Source organism: Rhinopithecus roxellana, chromosome 6 (genome assembly GCF_007565055.1).
Source record: "Rhinopithecus roxellana isolate Shanxi Qingling chromosome 6, ASM756505v1, whole genome shotgun sequence".
Lineage (NCBI taxonomy): Eukaryota > Metazoa > Chordata > Mammalia > Primates > Cercopithecidae > Rhinopithecus > Rhinopithecus roxellana.
The window spans coordinates 131,867,418-131,880,133 of NC_044554.1; the positions used below are offsets into that span (position 1 = coordinate 131,867,418).

Here is a 12,716-nt window from a genome sequence, read left to right on the forward strand (position 1 = left end):
TGCAAGGTTGATTAAGCAAATAAAAATCAAGCAATATAATAACATACCATATTGAAAAAATAAAGTACAAAAATCATGTGATCATCTCAATAGACAGAGAAGGAGTATTTAATAAAATTTGAAGCTCTTTCATGATTAAAAAAATCGGCAAACTAGGAACAAAAAGAAAGTTCCTCCACCTGAAAAAGGGCATCTATGAAAAGCTATAGATAACATAAGACTAAGTGGAAGACTGAAAGTTTTCTTCCTAAAGTCAGGAACAAGACAAAGAAGTCTTGCTCTCACCACATTTATTCAACAATGTTCCACAGGTTCTAGCCAGAGCAATTAGGCAAGAAAAAGAAATAACAGGCATTCACAAAAGGGAGGGAAAAGTTCAAGCCCCTTCATTTAATATCATTTCCTGGAAGTTTCATGTACTGTTTCTGCTGACATGTAATTGGCCAGAACTTAACTGCATAACTCCAAGCAACATCAAGAAAGTTAGTATATTATGTCTTTATTCTTTGGAAACTTGTGCCCAGTTAAAATTTGGAGGTTCCATTTTTGAAGAAAAAGGAGACAATGGGTATTGGGAGACACCAGCCATTCCTTCCATGTTTATTAAATGCAGGTCAAAAAAAGGAATTAGGTAATTTTTTTCTTTTCTTTTTACTTTTCTTCTCCCTTTCTTTTTCCTTCCCTCTCTTCCTTTCCTCCTTTTCTCCTTCTTTCCTTCTCTTACTTTCTTTCAATACATGAATTGCAAAAGATTACTAACCTAAATGCAATGTTGTCTTCCGGATTGAATCTTGGAACAGAAAAAAGGACATTAGTAGGAAAATTAGTGAAATATAAATAAAGTCTTTAGTCAACAAAACTGTACTCATGTCAGTTTCTTAGTTTTGATAAATGTATTATGGTTACATAAGATACTGATATTAGTGGTAGCTGGGTGAAGGATGTACAAAAACTCAGTATTATTATTGCACTTTTTGGTAAATTTGAAATTACTTCAAAATTAAAAGTTAAAAAAAAATGATTGCTGATATCCAATGGCCACAGGTTTGGAAAACTAGAAAGAATTCTTATTCACTCTTGATGGTATATATATTAGTACAGACTTTTTTTTTTGAGATGGAGTTTCATTCTTGTCACCCAGGAGTACAGTGGCATGATCTCTGCTCACTGCAACCTCCACCTCTCAGGTTCAAATGATTCTCTTGCCTCAGCCTCCCAAGTAGCTGGAATTACAGGTTTGTGCCACCATGCCAGCTAATTTTTGCATCGTTAGTAGACATGGGGTTTCACCATGTTGGGCAGGCTGGTCTCCAACTCCCAACCTCAGGTGATCCACCTGTGTTGGCCTCCCAAAGTGCTGGGATTACAGGCGTGAGCCACCGTGCCCGGCAGTACAGACTGTTTTTCTAGAGCAACTAGGTGTTATTTATTAAAGGTAAATGAATTAATACATTTTGATTCAGAAAATCTCCTAGAAATTGGTTTTACATAAACACGAATGCCAGATTTTGAATTTCTCTTTTAGATAATTTAGCATAATTGCTCCAAATAAATCTAAAGGGCTATTGTCAAAGAGTGGAATATTTTGATTTATAATTTTATAGGTAAAACTGTCAGTCCATGATATGGTTGGTGTTTAAAGTAGAATGGAAGTGAAGTTCCCAGAATGGAGTTTTTAAAATAACTAAGTTCCTAGGATTTTAACTGGAAGAATAAATATCTGAAAGCCAATGAGGAGTATTAAGGATGGGATGCCACTTCTGCACCTTGAGAAAATGAAGTATGGAAGGATGAGTGGTTTTCATTTGAGAGTGCTGCAAGGTAACTTTTCCATTTCAGATGAGGAGGTAAAAGAATGGTAATTGAAAAGGAAAAAAGTTTACTAAGTAGGTTATACATTTTAGAATAGAAGTTTCTATAGCACAATAGAAAAGTTTGAGTGGACACATAGCAATGATAGTTTGGGTGAGAGAGGCAGGAGAATAGGGTCTGGAGGCAGGGAACCTAAGGATGTTTCACGCCAACTTCCTAGAACTAAAATGAAAGGAAACCCCTAACTTTCCATGCCTAAGTAACAAAAGGACCAAAGACTACTCCCTTTGCAAACCCCCACTTTTTCTGCAGGGCGGATGGGAAATTGACTGTCCGCAACAAATCAGACTGATTGCAGGGGAGTCTTCCTTTCCGTAGAAGTATATCACTTTGTAACTTCACCCTGCCTCTGATTGATTGCTTTTTGCACCAGTGTTTGCACAGGAGCATGACCTTTGTAACTTCATTTCGGCCTCTGGTTGGCTTCTTTCTGCAACCAATCAGACTGCGCGTTACTTTATTTACATGAAGTGAGCATGAAGTGGCCAACAGGAAGCTTCTAGAGGGTATTTGGACTCAACAGGATTCTGTATCCGGGCCCTTGAGCGGCTGCTCAGGTCGCTCCCACAGAGAGCATGCTTTCATTTTCAATAAATCCCTGCTTTTGTTCTTTTGTTGCTTCATTCTTTCTTTGCTTTGCTGGGCGTTTTGTGCAATTCTTTGTTAAAAACGCCAAGAACCTGGACAACTTGCAGTCACGACCCTCTACCGGTGACAATATTATTTAATTATTGGTAGTGGCTTAGGGTAGCAAACATCCCTTTGTGGAAAGTTTACTCAGTAAATCCTTAAAAAACAGATCAGAAACAAAAATTGGCCTCCCAGGGATTTGGACTCCGGAGCCGAATTAGGCGCGGAGAGGGCGGAGCCTCAGGGGTTTATGGGCGGAGTTGCACTGGTTTGGCGGGGACCTCTGCTCCTGCTTGGCACTACTCGGCTTCGTGAGGCTCCGTGAGGCTCCGTGAGGCTCCCTGGGCTTCCACTCGGCTCTGTTCGGCTCCTGCTCGGGAAGGGTGCGCGGGGGCGAGTCCTGCGCATGCGCCCTCAACTCCTGCTGCTCTCAGGGCTGCGCTCAGCCTCGTGTTTTCACTTCCTTCTACTCAAAGCCGTATCCGGGTCGCTGCTTTCCCTATTGTCTGAGGCAGCCAGCCTCGAGCTGTGCAATTTCTGGGTTTTTTGTTGCTTGTGGTCCAGGCTAATAAAGTTTTCGTTCTTTTTTTTTTTTTTTCTAGTTTTAACGGGAGAAATTAACTCCCCAGGGCCGCCGGGTTGACTGCGCTGCCTGGGCCGGAGGTCTTCTCCGGCCAGGGAGCGCTGTGGGAAGGGGCTTGAGCGGCCAGGGCCAGGTGAGGCCGGGGGGGCGGGGGGTTAAGGGACCGCGGGGCTACTCTTGGGAGCGCCCCTGTCTGGCTGGCCGCGCGCCGGTTTTAAATAGCATCTTTCGGACTTGTCTTCGCGGCCCCAGTCCCCGACCTCGGCGCTGCCTGGGCTCCCGCAGCCTCTCCCTAAGTCTCCTCCAAACGACCACTTCACGGATTCCTTAGTAAGTGTGTCCAAGGCCTCTGCGGCGAGGGATCCATTTCAGCCATTCTAGATGTCAGGGCCGGTGGGAGCAGGGCAGGAGTGGGAGAACCCTGCGGGAAAGCTGGATTGGTGGACCCTGGCCCTCCATGGTCCGCGGAAGTGAAGCCCGCTTCTTTTATTCCCTGGGTTTTGCGTGTTTTATTGACTGTTACGATGTGTAAGTGGGGGATTACGAGTAAGGTGCAGAACCTACATCTCGAAAAGATGGGCAAGAGGGTCAGCTTCGATTTTAGCCGGCCTGAGTTGGCGTTGGCAGCATCAGGGCTGGAGCTGCCTCTGAAACTGCCCATGGAGCTGTCCAGCCTTCCCCACCCCTCTTCTGCACCCCAACCTTCTCCTGACCTCTTTTGCTGAGAACTCAATTAGACTAAAATTCCTTGCGCGAGGTCATCTTTGTGTTCTCTTAGCACCACAAATCTCCCGTGTTTGGTGTGATGATGAATGACAATGTAATTTTTTTTCTCTTAACAGTGGATCGCAGCTCCAAGAGGAGGCAGGTGAAGCCTTTGGCAGCTTCTCTGCTGGAAGCTCTTGATTATGATAGTTCAGATGACAGTGATTTTAAAGTTGGAGATGCCTCAGGTAAATATTTCCTTCTCTCTTCCCCTTTCCCAGCTTTCTGGAGTTAGGCTTATTTTTAGACTTTTTAAATCGGTTTTGATTAAAATGCCAATTTTAAGTGAAAGCACATAAACTTCATTTATTTTGTCCATTTGATTTCCCATTTTGCCTTTAGATACTGTCACTAGACCTATCGTTGCTTCTGTTTTCCTCAGAGATAATTAGCAGTCAGGGGAAGGACTTTTTCCTAAGATGCAAAAGGGTTTCTCTGTTTTACACCTGTAATACATTTATGCTTATATTACAGAGGAAAAAACCGAAAGATATCCCAAAGTAGAAAAGTATCCTGAGAGGTGTGTGGACCATTAATAGTCCCTGAGCAGGGTTCTTCTTTTTTCAGATCACTTGACATTCTCTTAGGGGAGTTTTGCTTTTTTTGTGTATTAGCTCTTTTGCTAGAATAAAATTGACCAGAGTAAGAGCTGCACTTTAAATTATAGTAGGTGCTGGACCTTGTGAATTGGGCCTTTCAGATATCTCTGAAGTGTAAGTCATGCATGCTTGCTCACTATATTTAGTAATTTAAAAAACTTTTTTTTTAAAGGTGGTATATTCACATTGTGCTGAACTGGAAAACAGAAAAGTATGGTTTTCCTTTGTATCTTCTGTTCAGTGTGCCTTATGTATATAATATATACAGTTTCAATTGAAGGAATCTGAGAAACATAAAAATTATGTTTAAATATTTTATGGGAAAAATACTGATAAACATGAACAATAAAAATTATTTGTAATTTCACCTCTTTTGAAAATTTAAATAAAGTGAGATGAAAATTTAAATAAAGCGAGAAGTAAAAACCTTTCCAATTTCATCTCTTCAACAGTTTTTATATCCTTCTAGAGAGTTTGCTGTGCTTAGTCACATCTCTCCTTCCTCTGGTTTTCCCTTGTCTTTTTCCTGCTAGGGATAGTAGGAAGGGATGAATGAAATTATATTCCTGTTGCTACTTTTAGTAGCATCGACAGCAGAATTTGCATTGTGATTTGCTGATAACTTTTTGTTTGCATAATCTCTTTTAATTTTCACAGTAACTTAGTGAAGGAGATACTATTTTACAGGTAACAGGGGTATTGAGTTTAAAGAACTGGCATGAGGTCACTCAGGCAGTAACGGATCCAGTGGATTTGACTTTGGGATTTAGTCTGTTTATCTGCTTGGATCCCAAGAGTTGATGGACGGAATCTTAAACAGAAACTCTGGATATTTGGTTACTAATTGAATTCATCCTCAGCAATCAAAAATTGATGTTTATCTTGATTAACTGTTTTTTTATCCTTTGCTTCTCAGCTCTTTATCCCTCCTTTAGTTAGTTTGCTGATGTTTGGTATTTCCAAAGAAGGGAAGGGAAAGAAGGTAAAATTTAAATCTTAGTTCTCTTGGTTAAAGACCTTGGCAGATAAGAATATTCCTGGCTAGGATGTAGTTTTGGTTTGTTATGGTTGTGGTTGTAAACTTTGACAAACATAATTGGGTCTTGGAAGTTACGAATTCTTTGAATATTAGACCAATTCTAAAACTTATATTAAGTATTGCATAATTATGTGACAATAAATCTTGACTTTGTGGACAATTTGTTTCTAAGGTTTGTTTATTGAGATGGAGTATTCACAGGTATCGCTTCTTTTTCAAGTGGTAAAACAATCTGATACAAACAGAAAGTACTTTCTCAAAATATTTTATGACATCGAGCTAAGTAGAGATTTCTGACCTTGTTAAATCCTAACTATAGTTGAAGACAACTGTTGTTTGTGAAAAAATGATAGGATGAGTTTTGTTAGTTTGATATATCTACATATCCCTTAAACACACTAAAAATATTTACTTTCTGTTCCCTCTTGTAACATAATATTTAGTATGCTGTACTCATAATTTACCCTCCTGGCCCCCTGGGGAGCTTAAATTTGTGACCTGTGGTCTCAGGTCACAATTCTATATGTATAGTTCTTGGTATTTATTGTAAAAGGGAATTTAGAAGAAAATGATTGTATTTAAAATGATTAATAGTCAGCAGAAATTGAATCATATTTTTGACTTATTTTAGGTGCATCGATGCTCCGCATAGCTGAGATACTGGCTTACTCTGGATTACCATTGTTTTCCATTTGAATCTTTTCTGTGCCTGAGATAGTATATACTTAATTGAAGTCTTATAGAGAATAAGACATTAGTCCTATCACTGGTTTTCAAACATGTTGAAGTTGTGGATTCCCAGCACTACTTATGAATAGGAGATTAAATTGGAAGTAGACAAATGGTGGCTAAACATCTGTCTGATCGTGTTTTCTTTCAAAACAACTTCTAGAAATGACTTATTGAATGAACTACGAACTTCCTTAGAACTTAATATTAAGTGGTTAGATTGGTTGGCCTTAATTTTGGCTAACTGGATTCTGTGGATCAGTTTTTTCTTACCTTCATCTTGAAATCTGAAATTCTGACTATAAAACTTTTTGTATTTCTGTTTGGTTTTAGGAATAAATATAGAAAACATTTGCAGATAAACATAATTTAACTCTATCATAAAATAGAAACAAATCAACATTTGGTAAAGAGTGGCCCACGAGTGAGATTGGCAAGTGATTACCAGCTTGTACCTTTAGAAAATTATGAAACTGAAGAGAGTTTATATTTTATTTTAATGCAAAAGCAAAAGAAGCTTCTCATTTTTGATTGAAAGCAATCAATAAAGTTTGAAATGAGTAAGTCCTAAAATAGGGTATATATGTGTTAGAATTATGGTGATAACCACCAGAAGAACAATATGTAGAAATGTTAGGTTGAACCATATGGAATTACCAGTTTTGTAGGTCCAAAACAGTCAAATATTAGCAATTTCATGGTTTGACCTAGTTCAAGTGTTTATATTTGAGACTTGGGCATAGGGCTGGGGGTAGGATAGGAGACTTACTTACATTTAGTTATCTGCTACATTAATTGAATGTTTTAAAAAATGTTTACATCTTTATAAAGATGCAGACCTGTATTTTATTAACCAGATAGATTAGCCATGCCCTCTACCCCCATCCCCCACCATCCAAAGTAAAATGGGGTTAACTTTAGATCTTGATCAAAAGGTAGTTTAGTTAGGCCATATTACCAGGAAATAATTTAATGAGAAGAGTCAGCCTGAGACTCTGGTGGTATTTTGTGCTTAATCTGACTTTGAATAATTGGACCAAGATGTGTTCATTGATTGTCCATAGTTTAGCTCTTTGCTAGATGTTATGGTGAATTTATAAAACAATAGTAGTAATATTAGAATAAGTAAGTAAAATAACATGTAAGTAAAATAACATGTAAGTAAAATAAAAATTAGAATAATTAAATAAAATAATTGATACAAAGGATGGCTGATCACTTGTGTAGTTCAAGTCTTTCATAGGAAATGGGATTACTTTAGATTGATGTAGAACAATTTCATTGAGGAGAGAAGAGTGGAACTATGAACAGAAAGATTTAGATAAACAGCAATCTTGGTGAGGCAAAAATTAAAAGTGTTGAGACTTGGAATTGTTTTTTATATTTGGGGATCAGGGTTGAAGAGATAAGTAGAAGAAGTAGAAGAGATAAGCCTGGAAAAGTAGAATAAGGTCAAATTGTGGCTGTATATACGAGTTAAGGGTTTCTCAACCTTGGTGCTATTGGCATTTTGTGTTGGATAGTTTTTTGTTGTGGAGGCTTGCCCTGTACCCAATAGGATGTTTAGCAACAACAACCCTCTCCTCTACTAGATGCCAGTAGCCTCTAGATGCCAGTTTCCAACCTGCCCCAGCCTCACCTCCACCCCACTTCCACTGTTGTGGCAACTATTGTTTCCAGACATTGCCAGTTGTCCTCTGGGGGAAAAAATGTCCCCATTTGAGTACCACTGGCTTAGATTTACCCATACAAACCTAAGATGGCATAGCTGGAACTAGAATCAGCAGTAGAGGATGAGTTGTGTTGACTGACTGGCTGTCTTCAAGACATACACAGTTTTGGTCGAATGTAGCCCTGGGATAGCTCCAAATAACTGGTAGAATAGTGCTCGGTCTGTTATCTATTGTGTATATTTATAGTACTAATACTGTTGTACCAGATCAGTGAACAGAATTAGATTGATGAAATTGATGAACAAATTTATATTGCATATATTGTATATTAACATAAAACTAAATTAAGTCATATTGATTTTGTTATGGGGAGAACATTGGATGCAGTGGTATTGATGGTTGATATTAATTAAATTAATTTTTATTTTATTATTTAATGTTTTAAAGGGATTCTTGTTGGTGTTTTAAATTCTAATTTTAAAATTTATTTTATTTTTTGTCTGGCCATTACCACTCAGAGGAGTTTTGAAAAATTCTGTGATGGTAAAAAATTTCTTAACTGTCTGTTAGTTGAAATAGCTGTTGCTTGGAGAGATTCCGATATATTGTATGTTTGAGAAAGGTTATCTTTTATTTAACCAAATGGGAAGTAGGATTTCAATTTTAAAGATTTACTTTTTTCAAATGTAAGAAAGGTTTATTGTAGACTTGAAATTAACTCTGTCTTTCTGCCTAAGATAGCTTTATTTGAAGTATCTGGCTAATTTCTCTGGTGTATTTCTTTTTTTCCTTTCTCTTTTTTTTTTTTTTGGAACATGGCACAGAGTCATTCTTTGATTTTATAGTAATGGGAAATTTTTTTCTTTGCAGCCTATGGAAAAAATAGACAGCCAAGGACCTTGATTTTTCTCATTATCCTTATTACCCAGCTATGCTTGTAAATAAATAAGGTTTATCTCCATCCCTCCAGTGCATATGTACAAAAAACAAATAGTGACTAATCAGATGAAGAAGTTATTTTTCAGAGATCAGGGAAAGATAATATTTGATATGCTGCTGATCCCTATAGAAAGATAAAATTTGATGTATTGCTGATCCCTGTAGTTGGAGTCTGACTAATGTACTGTATTTGGAGAACGAGGGATTGGATAAGCTATTAGGACTTGGTTTTGTGGGAAAATGTCCATTCTTCTAATAGTTAACAAATATAAAACATTGAATTTTTTTTAATTCCTTTCTATTCAGGCATGATTATAAATCAAGAACAGAATCAAGGAGTCTCAATTTACCTCTCATTAGAAAAAATGATTAATTGGCATTGGCAACTACCAAAACAAAATCACAAAAATCTCTATGACATTTTGTAAAATTTACCAGGTAACAGCAAAGTTGGATTGGTCTAAGTTTTGATCAGCTACCCCCACTTCTGCCCCAGTTAATCTTACTTTTTTGTCTATCATTAAGTTTTGATTGGTAAAAAGCCTTCTAGAAGGTTGATGCAGAAGAAAAGTACCTTTTCTTTCATCTTCGTCTCCTAGCTCTCTTAATTATGGCATTGCTTCCATTCTAGAGCCTAAGGTGTTTGAGTTTTCTTTAGTCAGTGTGCATAAAAGATCTTTCTGTGTCTTAGAAGTGTTTAGTGAACTCTGGTTTTTATTTATTAAATCGTAATTTTAAAATGTCTAAAGATTTATTATTGTTATTTTTACCAGATGTGATTTTTCTTGGTAGGTTGGGTTTAATTACTGTGAGTGGTTTACAAAATCATAATTTTCTTAATGCTTTGGAGACTGAAAAAAAGTCACTTGTTTGTGAGTGATACTGGGTCCACACTCTTGAAATCCAAGAAGCTCAAAAATCCAAGTGTTTTGTAAGATTGACACAAACTTATTTGATGGCAAAGCCTAACAGGAACTGGTAGGAGTTTATTTGTAGTATTTATTTCTCATATGCTGTAAATATTTATATTTTTCTCTGCAGAAATAATGTTTGATTATAATCCCATAGACTTCACTAGGGGTATTAGTGTAATATATGGTACATGCTCCATGTTACCCTTGAAAATCTGAGAAATTATGAATTCTGAAACACATCTGGTTCTTAAAGTTTCCGATAGGGAATTGCTGACCTGTATGATATTGCTCTTGTATCCTGTGCAAGGTTGTTTAGGATAAGAGTATTTTTTTCAGAACAGTCACAAGTAAGCTATGGATACCTACATGACAGTTGTGAGATTGTTAATGATTTCATAGAGTCAGTCAGTATCTGTTAAATGTTAGTGTTTATTTTTTATGTAATTTTGCTTGCAGGATATTTTTGTTAGCAGTCATTTGTATGACTTGTGGGGCTCACTAGATACCAGATACTGATTACAGACAGCTTCCTTCAATTTTAGTGCTTAGTTAATTACAGAGGTTAAGCCTAGTTGAGTTAATAGAAATTAAAATGATGTGGAAACACTGTACTTTTTCCACCATTTTATCATTACCTTTTTCTTGGCTATAGGTGCAAAAATTCATCATCCTGTGGATATAACTATTGGTACTGGTTAAGACTTAAATGGTTTCTTCCCCACCTCCTCCTGCTCCCTGTCCTCTTTCCCTCCTTTCATTTATTTCTCTCTTCAAATATTTTAGATTGTTATTTACTTGATTGGGTACAAAGAATGATTAGAAGGTTACTGAGTAGTGTTGGGTTGAGAGGGACTGGGCTGCCCTAGGTAGGAGTGGAAGAAACCTGCTAGAAAGCATTAAGTCCTGTGAGCTCTTTAATGTCTTCAGCCTAACTTTTCAGTGACTGCTCATTTTCAGGATGGACTGCTTTATTCATCAGTTTCTTCCATTCTAGAGCATATAGTGGTTACTGTGTAGCCGTTTTGAAAGTGTAGTGACTCTTCTTTTATTGATATGAACAGTATCCTAATAAACAGGAAAACTGATCATTTCTCTTACAACTTCCTTTTTCTCTGCCATTGCTATTGTCTCTTTTCACCTGTGTTCTTGGTATTCCTAAAATTTGTTTGGTGTATTAGGGATGTAGTATAAGTTGACTATCATAAATATCCATGCTCATTTAACTGGGAAAAGAGTAAAATAAATGAAGCAGTTTTATGGGCCAGATTTATCTTGTTTTGGTTGTGACTCAATACTTACAAGTCCATATAGTTTACAAAAGATGTTTAAGGGAGGAAAAATTTTGTCTGTGTTATCAGTAAAATTAAAATCAAGTGCCTAATCTTAAAAGAAGCACATTTACTTTAAAAAATAATTGCCTCTTCGGTACCAAATATTGCCATGTGACACAAAATAGTGCTTCTCTTTTTAAAGCATATTTTAATTTAGGGTTATATATATTCATCTTCATTAGAGCTATACAAAACCATTGTATCAACTTCATTGATTTATTATTTGATCAGGTTGGGAATGTCTACCATTCTTTGACTTAAATTTGTTTATATTGTTTTGCAAGTTATTCACAAATTTTGGTGGTTTCATTTGTGTCAGCGTTGTGTGTGTGTGTGTGTATGTATATACATATGTGTGGTTTTTTTTTTCTCATATTTTCAACAGATTCTGAAGGGAGTGGTAATGGAAGTGAAGATGCTTCAAAGGACAGTGGAGAAGGTTCCTGTAGTGATTCTGAAGAAAATATTTTAGAAGAAGAACTGAATGAAGATATTAAAGTAAAAGAAGAACAGCTTAAAAATTCTGCAGAGGAAGAAGTACTATCAGCAGAAAAACAGTTAATTAAAATGGAAAAGAAGGAGGAAGAAGAAAATGGAGAAAGACCTAGAAAGAAAAAGGAGAAAGAGAAGGAAAAAGAAAAGGAAAAGGAGAAAGAGAAGGAAAGAGAGAAGGAAAAAGAAAAAGCAACAGTATCTGAGAACGTGGCTGCTTCTGCTGCTGCCACCACACCAGCCACAAGTCCTCCTGCTGTTAACACATCCCCTTCTGTTCCAACTACGACAACTGCTGCAGAGGAACAAGTCAGCGAGCCAAAAAAATGGAACCTTCGACGAAACCGACCGCTTCTGGATTTTGTGTCCATGGAAGAGCTGAATGACATGGATGACTATGACAGTGAGGATGACAATGATTGGCGACCTACTGTAGTAAAGAGAAAAGGGAGATCTGCATCTCAGAAAGAGGGAAGTGATGGAGACAATGAGGATGATGAAGATGAGGGAAGCGGGAGTGATGAAGACGAGAATGATGAAGGCAATGATGAAGATCATAGTAGCCCTGCCAGTGAAGGGGGTTGCAAGAAGAAGAAGAGTAAAGTTCTTAGCAGAAACAGTGCTGATGATGAGGAACTGACCAATGATAGCCTGACCCTATCTCAAAGCAAGAGTAATGAGGTAGATCAACCCAATTTTTATATCTGTGTGTCTGGGGAAAAGGGAATTCTTCTCTAAATCACTCTACACATTGTATTAAGTGGCTTCCTTGAAATCCTATTTATAGACGGCTGTGGGATGAATGAGCACTCTAACTGTAACATTTTTTCATTTGGCCAACAGACTTTTATTAAATATCTACTATTTGTCACCGTTCTCAAGGAGCTCACAATCTCTGTCCTCAAGGAGAAATATTTAGAGAAATATTTTTATATCCATAAACTTGGGAAATTACAAAGTTTTCCATTCTCCTTTTTATCCCTTTACTCCTTTGTTCATAGGACTGCTGAATGGTGCTGAGTGGAATATGAAAACAAAGGTCACCTTTCTTTCAACGTAGTTATGTCCATATCCTTATTAAAATGCGGGCCTTGAGAATACCTTAGAGCAGGGCAACAAACAGTCTAATGATTTTCTCAAACCTTAGAGA

The 12,716-nt window shown here is 37.2% G+C and overlaps 1 protein-coding gene across 8 annotated transcripts in view; it reads left to right on the top strand.

Annotated features, from left to right (window-relative positions):
• Positions 1-2,473: 2,473 nt before the first annotated feature.
• PHF14 (PHD finger protein 14) overlaps positions 2,474-12,716 on the top strand; it is a 196,197-nt gene continuing 185,954 nt past the window's right edge. For 3 of the 8 annotated variants that reach the window (XM_030932736.1, XM_030932733.1, XM_030932737.1), the window contains exons 1-3: positions 2,475-3,415; positions 3,928-4,038; positions 11,460-12,247. In XM_030932736.1, coding sequence (XP_030788596.1) covers position 3,415; positions 3,928-4,038; positions 11,460-12,247 — 900 coding nt within the window. In that variant the 5' untranslated portion in view covers positions 2,475-3,414. Of the gene's footprint in view, positions 3,416-3,927; positions 4,039-11,459; positions 12,248-12,716 lie in introns of all 8 variants that reach the window. The other 5 variants (XM_030932734.1, XM_030932735.1, XM_010354505.2 and 2 more) reach the window with 3 other exon arrangements.